Source organism: Phacochoerus africanus, chromosome 12, assembly GCF_016906955.1.
Source record: "Phacochoerus africanus isolate WHEZ1 chromosome 12, ROS_Pafr_v1, whole genome shotgun sequence".
Classification (NCBI taxonomy): Eukaryota; Metazoa; Chordata; class Mammalia; order Artiodactyla; family Suidae; genus Phacochoerus; species Phacochoerus africanus.
This window is the reverse complement of record NC_062555.1, coordinates 39,184,691-39,202,294: the sequence shown is the minus strand read 5'-3', so window position 1 is coordinate 39,202,294 and position 17,604 is coordinate 39,184,691. Positions and strand designations below refer to the sequence as shown.

The 17,604-nt window shown below is 40.7% G+C and overlaps 1 protein-coding gene across 1 annotated transcript; it reads right to left on the bottom strand.

Annotated features, from left to right (window-relative positions):
* Positions 1-427: 427 nt before the first annotated feature.
* NDUFB6 (NADH:ubiquinone oxidoreductase subunit B6) lies at positions 428-14,293 on the bottom strand. The gene is made up of 4 exons (XM_047755198.1): positions 13,906-14,293; positions 11,894-11,986; positions 3,367-3,411; positions 428-592 (listed from the first exon to the last, which is right to left on the bottom strand). Exons 1-4 carry the CDS (start codon positions 14,083-14,085, stop codon positions 524-526), a joined length of 387 nt encoding a protein of 128 aa, XP_047611154.1. The 5' UTR covers positions 14,086-14,293; the 3' UTR covers positions 428-523.
* Between the last annotated feature and the right edge of the window lie 3,311 nt (positions 14,294-17,604).

The window sequence follows — 17,604 nt, the reverse complement described above, 5'->3', positions numbered from 1 at the left end:
AATCCCTGGCCTCACTCGTTGGGTTAAGGATCTGGAGTTGCATGAGCTGTGTGGTGTAGGTGGTGGACGCAATTCAGATCTGGCATGGCTATGGCTGCAGCAATTAAACCCCTAGCCTGGGAACTTACATGGGGGGAGGGGAGAAGGGGGTGGCCCTAAAAGGCAAAAAGAAAAAATTGAAAGTGTTTAAAATTTCTTATATTTATTGCATGATTTCATTATGTTGCATACCTTCACATAAGACTAGATTACATACTGTAAGAAAAAAACTATCATGTGACTAAATTTCCTACATCCTGTTTTCCAAATCAAGAATGGCCAAAAAAGTAAGTGATTTGCTCAAATCATTTAACATGCCCAGTTTTTACTTATTAAATAATTCAAAGAGTCTCAAATTGTATAATGTTTGGGAAGAAAAAGACACATATCTGAGAGTAAACTTTATTAAAGTTACTTTTCCAGAAAATATATTCAGTAAGTGTGGTAATATAGCTCATATGCCTTTGAAATTTTAAAGTTATCTTCAGTGATGTTGATCAGGAAATTCTTTCATTAGTGGGATTACTTCTCCAGTTTCCAGGATTGTATCACCCTAGAAAAAGAAAAATGCATTAGTGAAAAATCTTGTCTTCAGAGGTGATAGTTCCACCATGTGGATAGACCTTGTGGAAAATCTAGTTCAGCTCTGTCATTCACACTTTAAAAGGGACAAAAGCAAAATAGATGCTGTCTGAAGATAAGCAACCAGTATTCAAAGTCTTAAGGTGTAAGTGAAAGAAGAGGGGAAGTTTCACTCAAGCAAAATGACCAGAAAGAACAAGAAAGTTGACTTTACAAAGTGATAAAGACATAATTTTGCTTGGCCCCAAGAAATAGGAGAATCCCTTGAAAGAAGTTGCAGGGAAACATCTTCACTTCAATAATAAGGAGGTAATGTGTTCCCAGAAACTGAATGTGTTAGGCCATCACCAGTTTACTGTTTGGCTCAGGTGTTGCAGAATGCACACTTTCCTTGGGCAGCTTACAATTACCCCAACAAGAGACACTTCGATAATGCAGATGGGTTGCTAAGTGGATTTTAAAAAGAGGTGCCAAAAGAAGAATCATTTTATTTTCCAAAGACAGTAGCTACACCTTTGTGCTTTGTTTTTGTTCTCTTCCATCACTTTTTTGTCTTCTTAGCTGGTTCAGGTGTCTTTCCAAACATAGATATAGTGTGTTTGGCAGAATGGGCACAGACTTTAAAGCCAGAGCCAAGTAGTGAGAATCCTGGAACCCTCCACTGACAAACTGTATAATTTAAGCAGAGTACTTAGGTTGAATTTCAGCTCTGTTAAGACAGCAGATTCTGTCAGCTTGATAGTCCATGACTTGACTGAGGAGAACTGTTCCCAACCTGGTACTGCTCAGGATTGTAAATTTGTATTATGTTTAAGCCAAAATACATTTTGGGGAAAACTTGTTACCACAGATAGCATTACCCTAACACAGAAATTAGTAACAAAGTGGTACTAATGCTGTGTAATAAAAACTGAGCCATATGGCACTGGCTTAGCAGCCTGGCAGCAAAAACACTGGCATTGGAAGCTAAAAGATGGAAACAAAACGTGCTATTAACTTAGAAGCAGACTGTCTAATGAACTTGAGACCTCAGGAGAACTAGCTGAAAAAAAGTTACACTATGTGTGTAACTACCATGGCTACCTTAGGAATGTACTTTAAGAAACAAATTCATGGATCACCATGTTGTACAGTAGAAAACTGACAGAACACTGTAAACCAGCTATAATAGAAAAAAATAAAAATCATTATATATTAAAAAAAAAAAGCTCAGGCGTAAGTAGCTGATTTGAGAGGAGAAATAAAAATAAGAATCTAAAAATTGAAGACCTTAGCAATATTATAAAATCAGACTGATTTGTCTCTGAATCTCTAAACAGTAACAGCTAAAGCTGAAAAGATTCTGAGAAAGAGAAGCCCAATAAAACTATGGCAAAGATCAAAAGTAAAGGTAGTAGCCTTTGAATCAGAGTCTGTTTCAGGTGGCCTCCATATAGCTGCCCCTGAGTAGAAAGGGGCAGCTGCATGAGGACAAAGAAATTGGAGAACTATGTAGAGAAAGCAAAGATATATGACACGTGGGGCAGACTAGAAGCAAAAAGATTAGACTCCTACCAAGTACTTTTCTTTCCACACCTGCCAAATGTTGTAAGAACTCGATGGTCAAAGAAACCAACCACAGACAGCAAAAGCCTATGAATGTTTCAGCTTAAAACAACCTCTGCATTCAACCTTCTGTGAGCTGGAGGCAAAGGCTATACAACTCTAAGGAGGGCATGCTTCCCAGGACTCATTTTAGATGTGGTCTAGGGTTAATAATGGAAAAGACAGAACCTGTCTGAACTTGGGGCAAGGAAGAACAATGAACAAAGGTGTTCCTTCCAGAAGCAAAATCAGTGTCCATTCAAGTAACTTCCCACACAAGGGTTAGGAGTCTTTACAATGTTTGACCACTGGGGGGTTTCAGAACCAAATGACTGCCAAGAACCAGTGATTGATATGCTGTCCAAATTCCACCACAGGATAATGGGTGTGGTTGTGGCAGCAAGGGATACAGTTCACTTGCTGTTGATCCTCAAACCTCCAAGAATAAATGTGATAGATACTACTACGCATCATCTAGAGATCTTGGGTTTAAGTATGGTTGCAGTGATGGAGAGGGACCTGCATTAACGTGGGGGAAGAAGGAAGCAAAGAGCTATTTGTTGACTAGGAGGATGGACCATGAGAGTTCCCTTCGTGGCTCAGCAGAAATGAATCTGACTAGCATGGTGTAGGTTGCAGACGTGGCTCGCATCCCGAGTTGCTGTGGCTCTGGTGTAGGCCGGTGGCTACAGCTCCGATTGGACCCCTAGCCTGGGAATCTCCGTATGCCGTGGGAGCGGCCCAAGAAATAGCAAAAAAAAAAAAAAAAAAAAGAAAGAAATGACAGTTTGGAAATAATGACAGAGGAATTTAGCTGCTGTTACTATGCTCAGATGGCTGCTCAGGATGGTGCCCTAAGTCCTTAACCCTGCATGAAACAGGGAACCAGTGACAAACTGTTGGTACCTTTAAATTCAACTTAGGACTCAAAGGTTATACAAGTTTCACAACCAGGTTGAAAAGAAATGTGCCCACATCCCAGATTCAACTATAATGGCTAACTCATACTGCTTCCTCCTTAAAAAACAAAAACAAAAAACAAGAATATACAAAATAGGCACTTAAACTTTCAGCAAGAAGAAAGGAACATTTAAGTCTAATGATCACCTAGGAAGGGAAAGAAGAAAAATAAAGAAAAACCAGAGATGTTTTGAGACTTACTGGGAATATTCTGGGCTTCCTTTCAACGACGGTATATGGTTTTGCCTGCAATAAAAGTAATGTTCTGTTAATTACAGTTTTAGATTTTCTTCTAAAATAAAACAGGTAACATTCCAAATTTTAACCTAAGCCCCCAACTTTCACTGAACTCCAGACTCATACCTCCAACTATTTACTCAAGATCTCTACTTGATTAAACAGGCATTGCAAACTTAACCACATCCAACAATTAGCTTCCCTCAGCCCCAAAATGCTATCTCAGTAAATGGCATTTTCCTTCTCCCAGTTACAAAGGCAAAAACCTTCATTCCTTGGCAGATGCTGCTGGTTCCACCTTGAGATTATATTCTGAATCTAACTGCTTCTCACCACCTCCAGAGCTCCTTTCCTTGTCCAAGCTGCTATCAGGTTTTCACCTACTAGTCTCCCGCTTCCTTTGTGCCCTTTAACAGTCTATTCTCCATTCTGCGGGCAGACTGCAGTGATTCTCTTAAGATGTATCACTCCTCGGCTCAAAGTTTCTTCATTCTTAGGAAAAAAGCCTGAGTCCTTGCAGTGATCTCTAAGAACACCATCTGGCCCTTGTTTACCTCCTCCTGCTCTCTCTCACAGCACTGTAGCTGGGATGGCTCCTTTGTATTATTCAAATCAGTTGGATGTGCTTTGTGCCTCAGAGCCCTTATGCTTAATGATTTTTCTACCTGAAATGCTCTTCTTCTAGATATCTGCTGGGTCCATATCCTCATGTATTTATGTTTTTCTTTTCTTTTGCATTTTAGGGCCACACCTGTGGCATTTGGAGGTTCCCAGGCTAGGAGTCCAATCAGAGCTACAGCTTCCGGCCTATGCCACAGCCAGAGCAACGCCAGATCTGATCCGCGTCTGTGACCTACACCACAGCTCATGGCAACGCCAGATCCTTACCCACTGAGCGAGGCCAGGGATGGAACCTGCAACCTCATGGTTCCTAGTCGGATTCGTTTCCCCTGTGCCACGATGGGAACTCCTATCTATTTATGTTTTTCAAATAGCACTTCCTCAAAGAAGTTTAATTAAAATCGCAGCCCTGTCATTCTCTACCCTTTTTCCCTTAGTTTGTCTTCTATAGAAGACTATCCCCTCCCAGAACATTACATGCCTCTTTATCTACTTATTGCCAGTCTCCAAGACTAGAATAAACATTTCTGAAGACAGGGACTTGATCTGCCTGCTTCAGTGCTGTATCCCTGAGTGCTTTGCACAGAGGAGGTGCTAAATAATTATTTCTTAACTTCAAGTCCTTCTTAAGCATATACATCTGCCCAAGATACTACACCAAAAAATGTTAAAAGACTATTGTCATGATGTAAGACTCAGGCGTACCAGAGCCAAAAGCAGGAGAGAAACTAGAATACATTAAAACGTTTTGATGAGGACATTAAAATGCCTCTAACAGGAGTTCCCATCATGGCTCAGCGGAAACGAATCTGACTAGTATCCATGAGGATGCAGGTTCGAGCCCTGGCCCCATTGAGTGAGTGAAGGATCTGGCATTGCCGGGAGCTGTGGTGTAGGTCACAGATGTAGCTCAGATCTGGCATTGCTGTGGCTGTGGTACAGGCCAGTGGCTGCAGCTCCAATTCAACCCCTAGCCTGGGAACTTCAATTATGCAGCGGGTGCAGCCCTAAAAAGACAAACAAACAAAAAAATTAAATAAATAAAAATAAAATGTCTCTAAGACCTGTGGCCAGAGGCAAGAAGACAGTGAAATGTCTTCAGAAAGAATTTAAGCATAAAGGTATTAGCTGAGGCAAACTGGCTTCAACAGTACTGAGGAGGCAGGCCTACCTAAACCAAGAGAGAGAATAAGATAAAGAAATGCCTCTACTGACATAAAACCTTTAATTATGTCCATCTGTGGCTCAGGAAAAAATCACCTAGAAGTAGGAATCCCTCAGATAAGCAGCCATATTAATGTCTTGAATTGTCAACCCAGTAACTGCAGCTTGTTAAATTTGCTTCTCTTGAGAGGTGTTTTTTCAAGCCTAGAAATATTTTTTTTTAATTTTTTTTTTGTCTTTTTTGCTATTTCTTTGGGCCGCTCCTGTGGCATATGGAGGTTCCCAGGCTAGGGGTCCAATCGGAGCTGTAGCCACTGGCCTACGCCAGAGCCACAGCAACGCGGGATCTGAGCCGCGTCTGCAACCTACACCACAGCTCACGGCAACGCCGGATCGTTAACCCACTGAGCAAGGGCAGGGACCGAACGCACAACCTCATGGTTCCTAGTCGGATTCGTTAACCACTGCGCCATGACGGGAACTCCCAAGCCTAGAAATATTTAGTTAAATAGAGATATGACAAAGTAAATTAACCCAGGGTAGAAATAGGTGAGTGTCAAATTTAGTAAGTTCTGAGAACATTAGGACAATCCATATATTCTAATAGTTAGAGTATTTGTAATGTTTAAGGCAATCAGGCTATCAGAGATTCTAAAAGATTAGTTTTAGGATTCTAGTTAAAATGTATAATTGATTTAAATTTGTGATTTTTTTTTTTTTAATTTAAAAAGATTTTGCAGAGTTCCCGTTGTGGCTCAGTGCTTAACAAACCTGACTAGCATCCATGAGGATGAAGGTTCTACCCCTGGCCTTGCTCAGTGGGTTAAGGATCCGGCATTACCATAAGCTGTCGTATAGGTTGCAGACACAGCTCGGATACTGCATTTCTGTGACTGTGGTGCAGGCCAGCAGCTATAGCTCTGATTCAACCCCTAGCCTGGGAACCTCCATATGCTGCAGATCTCACCCTAAAAAGTACAAAAAAAAAAATTTGAAGATTTTGCTTCATAGGGTCATTAATGTGCCCTATAAATACCTAAAAATAAAACTGAATGTAAAACATTTATAAATGCAGTTTAAGACATTTAAGAGATGTTTGTAAGTGGAATTGTTTTAGTTTAAGAGTTCCCATTGTGGCTCAGTGAGTTACAAACCCGACAAGTATCCATGAGGATGTGGGTTCAATCCCCGGCTTTGCTCTGTGGGTTAAGGATCTGGTGTTGCTATGGATGTGGTGTAGGCCAGCAGCTGCAGCTCTGATTCGACCTCTTGCTTGGGGAACTTCCAAATGCCACAAATCTGGTCCTAAAAAGCAAAAAAACAAAAAACAAAAACCATTCTTCCAAATTAAAAAAAAACTTTCTCTGGGATCCCCTCATGGTGCAGCAGAAATGAATCCGACTAGTATATATGAGGATGCAGGTTCCATCCCTGGCCTTTCTCAGTGGGCTGGGGATCCAGTGTTGCCATGAGCTGTGGTGTAGTGGCAGATAGGGCGCAGATCCCGAGTTGCTGTGGCTGTGGTACAGGCCAGCAGCTGTAACTCCAATTCAATCCCTAGCCTGGGAACTTTCATATGCTGCAGGTGTGGCCCTAAAAAATAAACAACAACAACAAAAACTTTCACTGACAGAAAGTAATGTTTTTCTTCTCTGGGTCTTGTAGGTTAAGACAGTAAAACAATAACGGAGTTATAATGAGATGAAGTGGCCTCTTGACATGCAGGTGAACATGAATATAAAACTTTAAGCTCATGGAGTTCCTTTGTGGAGCAGCAGGTTAAGGATCCAAAACTGCCAATGCAGTGGCTCGGGTTGCTGCTGTGGTGTGGGTTCGATCCTTGGCCTGGGAACTTCCACATGCCACAGGCATGACCAGAAAAAAAAAAAAAAAAGAATTATAAGCTCATCAACAATAGAATGTAAACTATACTCAGACCCTTACCCATATATTGTTAGCCCCCTTTAATGGTTGCAGAAAATATTTCTGTTGGCTTATAAAGTGAAACACTAACCCCTAACTCTTAATTTCCACTAGCCTCCACTAATCTCAGGTTTCTAACTCTTAACACAGGCCATGTCCACTCTGACTTCCACAGAAACTGATGTCCCAACACATGCTCCTAAAAAAGCTTACTTCCCCCCATTACTAAAAAGCCCTCCTTTCTGAAACCCTACTTGTAAGTTCTCTGGTGGAGGAAGAAATTTTCCTCTACCTTTCCAGGTTCTTCTCGGTGGTCTAAGAATTAAACTGACATGAGACAGATTAACAGGTGAAAACTTAACAAAATTTGGTAACATATATATATAGAAGAGTGCCAAGAGAACTGAGTAATTCCCAAAATGTCTAAACCCCTCACCTTAAATACCGTGTCAGCTAAAGACAAAAGAGGATGCTGGGGGCAGTGATTTGGGACTTCAAAGGACAGGGGGAGGCAATTTACACAGAGATGGAAAAGCAAATGTTTGGTAAATAAACGTTTGCTGCGTGATGCAGAGATAATGGGAATTTTAACAGACTTTGCTAGGTTCAACCGTGTCTACCATACCTACAGTGACAGGAGACTTCATGGAAAAAGTCCTGTATCTACATTCTTAGGTATTTGGGGGAAGGTCAAAGCTTCTTCCTGAGTCTTTTGGGCCTTGATTGTTTTTAGCTTGAAATAATCTACATGCCAGAGACATTCTGGGGTGGCAAATTTTGTTCCCTAAACTTTCAAATTGTAGTCATCCCCATCTTGAGTTACTCCTTCCTTAAAAAGTATGTTCTTGAAGTTCCCATCGTGGCGCAGTGGTTAACGAATCCAACTAGGAACCATTAGGTTGAGGGTTCGATCCCTGCCCTTGCTCAGTGGGTTAAGGATCTGGCGTTGCCGTGAGCTGTGGTGTAGGTTGCAGACGCGGCTCGGATCCAGCGTTGCTGTGGCTCTGGCGTAGGTTGGCAGCTACAGCTCCAATTAGACCCCTAGCCTGGGAACATCCATATGCCACGGGAGCAGCCCAAGAAATGGCAAAAAGACAAAAAAAAAAAAAAGTTTGTCCTGGGAGTTCTCGTCGTGGCTCAATGGTTAATGAACCTGACTAGTATCCATGAGGACATGGGTTGGATCCCTGGCCTTGCTCAGTCAGTTACGGATCAGCGTTGCCCAGAGCTGTGGTGTAGGCCAGCAGCTACAGCTCCAATTTGACCCCTAGCCTGGGAACATCCATATGCCATGGTGCGGACTTAAAAAGACAAAAGACAAAAGACAAAAAAAAAAAAAAAGGATGTTCTGGCCTCACTTCACTTTTTTATTCCTGCTATAGCTGCCCTAACCAGATCTCATCAGCTAACATCTACTAAACTGCAACAGCCTCCAGATCATCTGCCTGATGTCAGCAAGTTCCTCCCTCCAATTCATCCTGCATATCAATGTTTTTTATATTTTCCTAAATATATCATTTTATCAACTCACTCTCCAATTTAAAAATGGAAAGCTTCCCACCGACTATGGCACAAAGTTCACTCTCCTCTGCCTAGCTTTCAAGCTTTTCCATTAACTGGTCCCACCTTACTGACCAAGAGACTCCCAGTTCTATGCAATCCTGTCTTAGGTAGATATAGCCACGCTCACTACTGACCCTTATCTTTCTTTCTAAATGGAACAGCTTTTCTCTTCCATACAGTCTAAACCAAATCATACCTATCTTTCAATTTTAAACTCCTTGAGGAGGCAGGAATCTTGTCTTAAATATTCTTCTCAAAGCAATAAAGGAAGAGGACATACTAGGCACTCCATAGTTGATGATCAATGGACATAATCTCCTTAGTGAAGAGAACAAAAATGTTGTCAGCAATCAGAATTTTAAAGAACCACACAATCAACAGAGAACAAGTGACATAAGAGTGAATTTTTGGAAAGACCTAGTTATTTGTTTCACTCTCCTTTCAACAGAATAAAAGAAGGCAAAACTCAACTGGATTAGCCACAACCTGTTAGGCAGTTCCAAACTTTTGTTGTTTTCACCTTGAAATAATTTAAAACTTACAGAGAGTTGCAAGAATTCAAAAAATATTTTTTTTTTACTAAATCACTTCATTACTTTGGTGTGTATTTTCTGCAAATAAGGACAGTATTCTTTAAAAAAAAAATCACAAATAGCCATCAAGTTCAGAAAAAACACTGATAGATTACTACCTTCTATATTGTCTAAAGAACTCATTCAAATTTTATCAATTGTCTTAATAACTGGAGTTCTCAGAAAATCCCCTTTTATATAATCTATCCTCCATGGTGTAGGTTTTTTTTTTTTCCTTTTCTTTTCTTTCTTTTTATGGCCACACCTGCAGCACATGGAAGTTCCTAGGCCAGGGGATGAACTGGAGCCAGAGCTGAGGCCCATGCCACGGCCACACCAGATCCAAGCCACATCTGTGATCTACACCACAGCTTGAGGCAATGCCAGATCCTTAACCCACTGAGCAAAGCCAGTGATCAAATCTGAGTCCTTATGGACACCACATTGGGTTCTTAATCCACTGAGCCACAAGGAGAACTCTGTATGGGCTCTTTATTGTTCTGATTGCCAACACTATCTTTGTTCTTTTGTTAAAGCAGATGTGCCCTTAAATCAAGTTTGCATTTAGTTGGTAAGTCTCTTTAGTCTTCTTCAATCTGGAGCGAATCTTTAACTTCCTAATCCTGACATTTTTGAAGGTAATAAGCCAATTACTATGCAGAAAAGTCCCTCAATTTTGGTTTCCCTTAAATTTCCTAATGATTTGATTTAGCTTGTGCATTTTTACAGGAGTATCACAAAACTGATGCTGTTTTCTTCTCACTGCATCCTATTAAGCAGTACACAATTTCAGTTTGTCCCATTACTGGCAATGTAATTCAGATTTTTTTTTTTTTTTTTTTTTTTTTTGCTGAGCCCAAAGCATGCAGAAGTTCCTGGGCCAGGGATGGAACTCATGCCACAGCAATGACAATACTGACTACCAGGGAACTCCTAACTTAGATTTCTTGATTAAGGTGGTGTCCGCCTACAGGTTTCTTCACTACAAAGTTACTTTTGTTCCCTTTGTAACAAATATGTAAATTGAAGGATTAATTTGGGGATGAATTTTAGCATCTTTTGATGTTCCTAGGCTGAAGAAAATACTACTGTGATGATTCTCAAATGCTGACTTTTTTATCATGCCTTGTTAACAATCTATTGTATCAAAAAATTTTCTCTTCTATTCATTTATTGATTTATTTATATGAGTATGGACCCACAGATTTGGATTTTATTTATTCAGCTGGCTACCACCTATTACTATTGTTACTTATTCTAATGCTCAAATTCTCCCAGTGGAGGCTTTTCCAGGTGACTCTGTGTCCTTTGGATTTATCTCCATCATTCTTTGAATACTTCTTTACTTGCTGGCACAACAAGCACATCTTGCACTTTCCCTGCCCCAGCCCTGGAGTAAGCCATTTCTACTAGGAGCTCTGGATCCTTTCAGTGAACTGTGTTTAGAAAATAAGACCAGGCTGCTAGATGAGCTGCTTACATGGGGGCAGCACTACTCATAGGCCCTATCAGTGAAGAGAGCCAGGGAATATCCATATGTACAGCTATACTTACGTCTATATCTGTCAGTACACATTAAAAATCATCATCACTTCCAATTCCATTCCAGTACCACTAGGCTTTCTCCCTTTACTCCATATGCATAACTCCCTTTTCTGACATTGAGAAATCTGAGTCCCAATATCATCAACATATGTGTTTAGTTGATCAATCTTCCTGTATATAACCTATCTCCTATTGTCACCACCACCACACTCCAGTATAAATAACCTCCTCACCTCATTCAGGTTCTGACAACTTACTCTGGGTTGCCAACTCCATTATTGCCCCAAACTCTTCTGATATTTTCCTCCCTTTGCTCAGGTTCCAATATCCTACACCAGGTTGCTGTTGCTGCTCCTCTCCAGACAGGCTCACCAGCCCCCCACCCCCACCCACTCAGGACCTAACACTCCTCACTGCGTACAACAAAGCCCTCCCTCATTCTGTTTGGAATACAAAACTCCATCCTGGGCAACTACCACTGCTCTCCCTTCCATGCCACTCCCAAAATGCACTCCTTCCTCACCCTGCCTGGGATCTAACCCCCTATACCAGGGTATCCCTAGCCTTTAAAATATGGCAACAGGGCATGCTCAGTTCAATCACCACATGCAAGATCTTTCAGGGAAAAAAATTCAAGCCTCTAGATGTGCTGGATTTTAAAGAAAGTTAAGTTGTGAAAAAACACAGAGCAAAAGGAAAGGGAATAGTAAGATGACAAAGACAACTTTTAACTATTTTGAATTTTATCTTAGATCTGTGTTCAAAAAAAAAGGAACAGAAATTCTTTTCTCCCTTCCAACTCAGGACTCCAAGTTTACACTCACATTATCAGGTCAACTACATTTCTGATCACATAATGTTGTTTCTATGAGGAAACGCAACTCAAGTTGTAAGCAACTAATATAAAGATTAAATTTTTGAAAAACCATACATTACTTAAGTTTCCTTAAACCGTTTACCTAAAAGGATTCAACTTCAAAATCAGTTATACATGGCAGATTATTTCCATTAAGTAGAGCAGAGTAAGGCATACTCGCATAGAAAATAATTTTGCACAATATTAAAAACAAATTCTGAAAAACATACACTTAAAGCATACTTACAGTCACATGATATTTAAGATAATAATGAATAATCCATACAGGGATAAGCACATGAGTAACAGCAAAGATGCTGTGTCGGTATGTCTTATAGATCTGGGGGAAAAAGCATACAAGAAATAGATACCTTATTTTTTTACATTTGTGGCAGGAAAAAAAAGCATCAATGCTATAATAACATTGTAAAATCAACATTGTAACAGCATCATGATCATTGTAAAATCCCTAAATGTTACATATTTCCTTAAAGTCTGCAGCTAATTTCATGTATTCGAATATTTTTATTAAACACAGGGCCTACTAGGTGACACCTCCAGAGTTCAGAGCAAAGGAGGCTTAAGCAGCATTTTGCAAAGATATAGTAATGTATTTATAGATATACGTTTTTTAAAAGACTTCTAAAAATATCTGTATTATAAGTTTAAGACAAAACATGGCATAAATAATGAAAAAATAATTTTAATAGATTTAACCAGAATTATCAGCATACAGAGTTTTCATTTCCCTAATTTATCAATTTCAAATACATAATCAACATCACTTGTACCATCTTAGATGTAAGGCAGATAATTATGAGTACACTAATGCTGGAAAAAGGATGTCTTACATACTGGGATGGGGTGTTCCATGCTCAGTGAGCTGCCTTCAGACATACTGTTTTTAAAAAGAGGAGTTCCCGTCCTGGCTCAGTGGTTAACAAATCTGACTAGCATCTGTGAGGATGCAGGTTCAATCCCTGGCCTCGCTGGGTGGGTTAAGGATCCTGTGTTGCCGTAAGCTGTGGTGGAGGTCGCTGACAAGGCTAGGATCTGGCATTGCTGTGGCTGTGGCATACGTAGGCTGGCGGATACAGCTCCGATTTGACCCCTAGCCTGGGAAACTCCATATGCTGCAGGTGCGGCCCCGAAAAGACCAAAAAAAAAAAAAAAAAAAGGGAAAGGCAAAAGTCATCTAAAACTGGAACTTTTCCAGGGCAGCCAATTTGAAAGAATCGGACCTATCCTTTCAGGGAAAGGACAATCTAAATTTTAAGTGTTATAACAGATATGATTATGGAAAAGGTTAATATCAAGTAAGTCAGATTTCAACAAATTATTATTTACTTCCTTAAATCTCCTGCTTGATGGGTGGTATGTCAACTTTCAACCAGTGGTTGCCAAATCAGTTAGTAAAATGTCAGAAATCCAAAGGGAGAAAAGAGGAGAGTTGACTTAGAGTTTAATTTTACCACCGTAAATAAGTATCTAATACCACTTGCTCAGAAAAATGTGCACCAGACTTCGTAGCTCAGTAAGAAAGTAGATACACATGGATTTCAATGTGAACTCCAATTCCTCACCCTGCGACCATGGCTATATCACTGAATTTTTGTAGGCCTCAGTTTCCACACTTAAAATTAAGATTAGGACCAATTTCTACCTTACAGGAGTCCAAAATAAAGTAACACATGTAAAACCCTTGAAAAATGCCAGGCATAAAGTAAGAACCCAATAGGACCCATTCTTATAAGGTGATTACATGGAGCTGTACTACCAGTTAGAAGCACACTGTCTTCTAGGTTGGATGTAATGGCAGTTAGTTTCTATAATCTCAACCTCAAAGATCAGACAAATGCCCTCAAATACCGAAATCACTGAATTTTAACTCTAGTGAATCCTTGGCTACCATTCTGAGGGAAGATTCCCACAGTCAAAAGAGATGCAAGACTGCACCATCCTGTAAAACCCAGGCAAAGATTCGCCTCCTACTCATCACACCTGACAGTTAAATGGTATGACAATCCCAAAGCCAAACGTGCTCCGGACTCCTGACCCCCAGGCCAAGACTCTAGGAACCAGACAGCGTCCCCACTACACCCAAGTCTCGGCAGAACCTAATTCCCCCTTGGGAAACTACCAGTACTTTCGGGGAAAGGGAGAATCAGTCCCTACCTAATGTTGCTACAGAGAGCAGGCGTCACAGCAGCCAGGCTGGGGACGGCGACGGGGCGGGGGTGGGAGAGGGCCATCACTCACCACGTTCTTCCAGGGGGCTCCATCCTGCAAAAACTTATTCCAGAATTGCTCCATAGGCCACACCCTCCGCGGGGGCAGCACCGGTTCCCGGGGGCTCAGCTCCTGATCCTTCAGCCATCGCCTTCTCAGCTCTCGCAGCTGCTGCAGTCGCAGTTTCTCGTCGGGCGTATATCCCGACATGTCGCCGCCGGTACCAAGGAAGCAGGACACGGCGCGCCCCTGAACCAGGGTCCTGTCACTTACGCGCGCTTCCCCTTCTGCAAAGCGACCTTGCGAGGACACCTGCGAGCGGCGCGCCGTTACGACGTCACTGGGGGGCCCTGCCCTCGAGCGGCTCCAATCTGCGCGTAGTGACTAGGCATGCGCAAACTCCTGCAGACCCCGCACCGCTTTACGCGCCCAGATTTCCAGTGAGAAGCGGTTACTGGCCGACAGTTAGTTACCGGATGAGGAGGGAAGTAATGAAAAACAGGAAGTATCAGAGGTCAGTGTACTAAACGCTCTGACCAGGAAGAACTGGTGTCTTGGGAGCTGGAAGTATGTGAATATGTGACTCAATGAGTGACTTCTACATGCAAAGTTCATTTGCCTCTCCCACCTTGGAATTCGTCCTCTTCCCGTAACCTAGAGTATATGGGGGACCCTTTACATCCATGTTCCGGTAAAGAGTCCTTGAGCAGCCGTCTCATCTGTTCCTTCATCAGTACTGCAGAAGTAGAAAGTCGCTTACTATCCAGCAGAATTAGACACATTCACCCTTCGTACCAGCAATCCCACTTCTAGACCTCTAGTCTAAAGATACAGTGGTAAAAATATGAAAAGAATGTGCACAAACTGCAGCACTCTTTATAATAAAATCCTGTAAATTGACGCTCAATTTCTCAATAAAGGGCTGGTTGAATAAGTTGTGGTACAATAACTAAATGAAATGCTTTGTATAAAACTGGAGAGAGCTACTGAGTACATAAGTTGTTAAGAGAAAAAAGCTAAACGGAGAGAAGTATGTATAGTATGCTACCTTTTATCCAAAAAGGGGAGGGTGGTAGTGATACTAAATGTATATATATATACATATGTTTGTTTAAGTTTTTAAAATAATGGAAAGGAAAATTACTTTTTTTTTTTAAATGTTACCTATAGGAAGAGGAAGGGGGTAGGCTAGAAACGAGAAGGATAGAAGCTAAACGTCTCCAAATTGGTTTTTTAAAAGCACCCTCTAAAAATCAAAAGTAAAAATAGATGGATCTGACTGCTTGGCGGCATAATTTCAAAAACACACACCACTTCAGGTAACTTTATTTTTGCGTTTTAGGACTGTACCTGAGATATATGGAAGTTCTCAGTCTTAGGGGTTGAATCAGAGCTGCAGCCACCAACCTACACCACAGCCACAGCAACACCAAATCCGAGCTGAGTCTTCGACCTACGCCACCACTCACTGCAAACGCCAGATCCTTAACCCACTGAGCAGGGCCAGGGATGGAACCTGCCTCCTGATGGATACTAACCAGTTTCGTTACAACTGAGCCACAATGGGGACTCCCACTTCAGGTAACTTTAAATCATCACATTATTGTACATCCATAGAGAGGTATACTTCAAAGACAAAAAGAACAGCAAGAAAGAAAGAAAGGAAAGAAAGAGAAAGAAAAAGAAAGAAAAGAGAAAGAAAGAAGTCAAATTGTTTTAAGTAACCATATCCTTGATAGTGATGGTGGTGATGGTATTGTTAACCTGCAACTGAAAATAAATGTTTAGGCTGGGATTTGTGTTATGAGAGAAAGGAGATACAAAGATAAATTGTATGAGTTTAAGTTAAAACTCTGTAGTCCTAAATTTGGACAGAAAGAGTCAGTATTAACTAATGATGTATTTCACCTTTAAATATATGTAATTTTTGTCTTAGTGCTGCCCATTGAAATGGCTAAAAACAATGGCCAACCCCAGTAACATTGAACATCTTTAGTTCCTAGATTGTGATCTCTAAATACCATTTTCCATTAAAAGGAACCAAGTATTCCTTGGAGTGGCAGTTCTCAAAACATTTTGCTCCCCAAATCTATTTTTTTTTTTGGTCTTTTTGTTTTTTTAGGGCCGCACCTGTGGCATATGGAGGTTCCCAGTTCAGGGGTCTAATGGGAGCTGCAGCTGCCGCCAACACCAGAGCCACGGCAACCTCAGATCCAAGGCGCTTCTGTGACCTACACCACAGCTCATGGCACCACTGAGTGAGGCCAAGGATCGAACCCGAAACCTCATGGTTCCTAGTCAGATTCGTTTCTGATGTACCATGATGGGAATTCCCCTGAATCTCTTAAAATTCCTAAAGTTGTTGATGCCCCAAAGAACTTTTGTTTATGTGGGTTATATCTACTGATGTTCACTGAATTAGAAATTAAAACATTTTAGGAGATCCCACTGTGGCTCTGAAAGTTAAGAACACAACTAGTATCCATGAGGATACAGGTTTGATCCCTGGCCTTGCTCAATAGGTTAAGGACCTGGAGTTGTGGAGAGCTGTGGTGCAGGCTAAAGATGTGGCCCAGATCTGGTGTTGCTATGGTTGTGGCATAAGCTGGCAGCTGCAGCTCTGATCCAACATCTAGCCTGAAGGTGCAGCGCTAAAAAGAAAAAAAAAACTAAAACATTTAAAAATAACAAAATATCCACTAACAAAAATTACTTAGAAGAGTGCCATTGTTTTACATCTTTGTAAATCTCTTTAATGTCTGGTTTAATAAATGACAGAATTCTTATAGTGGCTTCTGCATAATCATAATATCACACATCATGTAACCTTTGGGAAACTCCATATATATTTGCAAGAGAGTGAGAGTTAAAAAGGGCAAACACCATGTCAGTAGTATTATAAAAATAGTTTTGACCTCATAAACCCCATGAAAGGATCATAGGGACTACAGGGGTTCCGCTATCACACTTTTGAGAACCATGCCTTGGAGAAATAACTAATTTCAGGGTCCAGTTAGGAAATGCTAAATAAGCTTGGAACATCCTATCTTAGCAGAAAGCAAGGAAGTTTTTTAAAGACTATTATGTTTATGTCAAAAGGATTCAGGAGACAACCTGAATAGACTTCTGATCAAGGATGAAATGATGTGAGCATCAATAAGTATAGTGATTTCAGTGGAATGGAAAATATCAAATACATTCACATATCAAACTGAGTTCATAATGATTAAAAAAAAAACCCTCACTGATCACTTTTTGATGGTGTTAGGGAACCAACTCATTATTTTGAAAACTGATGAATACAGGAAAATCAAGCATTTTCTGGCCTCTTTATATAAATTGCATCTTAAAGTAACAAAATAGTTGATGGGGGAAATTTATTCGAAGAGGTTTAAAAACCTAATAAAAGAAGAATGGATGATATTTCCCTGGTGGTACAGTGGCGTTGTCACTTCTGTGGCTCTGGCCCAGGAACTTCTGCATACTGCAGGCACAGCCAAAAGGAAAAAAAAAAAAAAAAAGAATGGCAGAGTTAGAATATCACTATTTTGCAACCATTAGTTTGTCAATGAATCAGTGTCCCCATCAATAGAGGCTGAAATCTCAAAAAGACAGCAGCTTCGCCACCTGGTGGAAGACTGCCTCACTGCCTGTAAAGTAACTGCCAAACAATTGAATCTGATTAAGTTTCTAGATCTAACCACTTATTTAAAAAAAGAATGTACATAT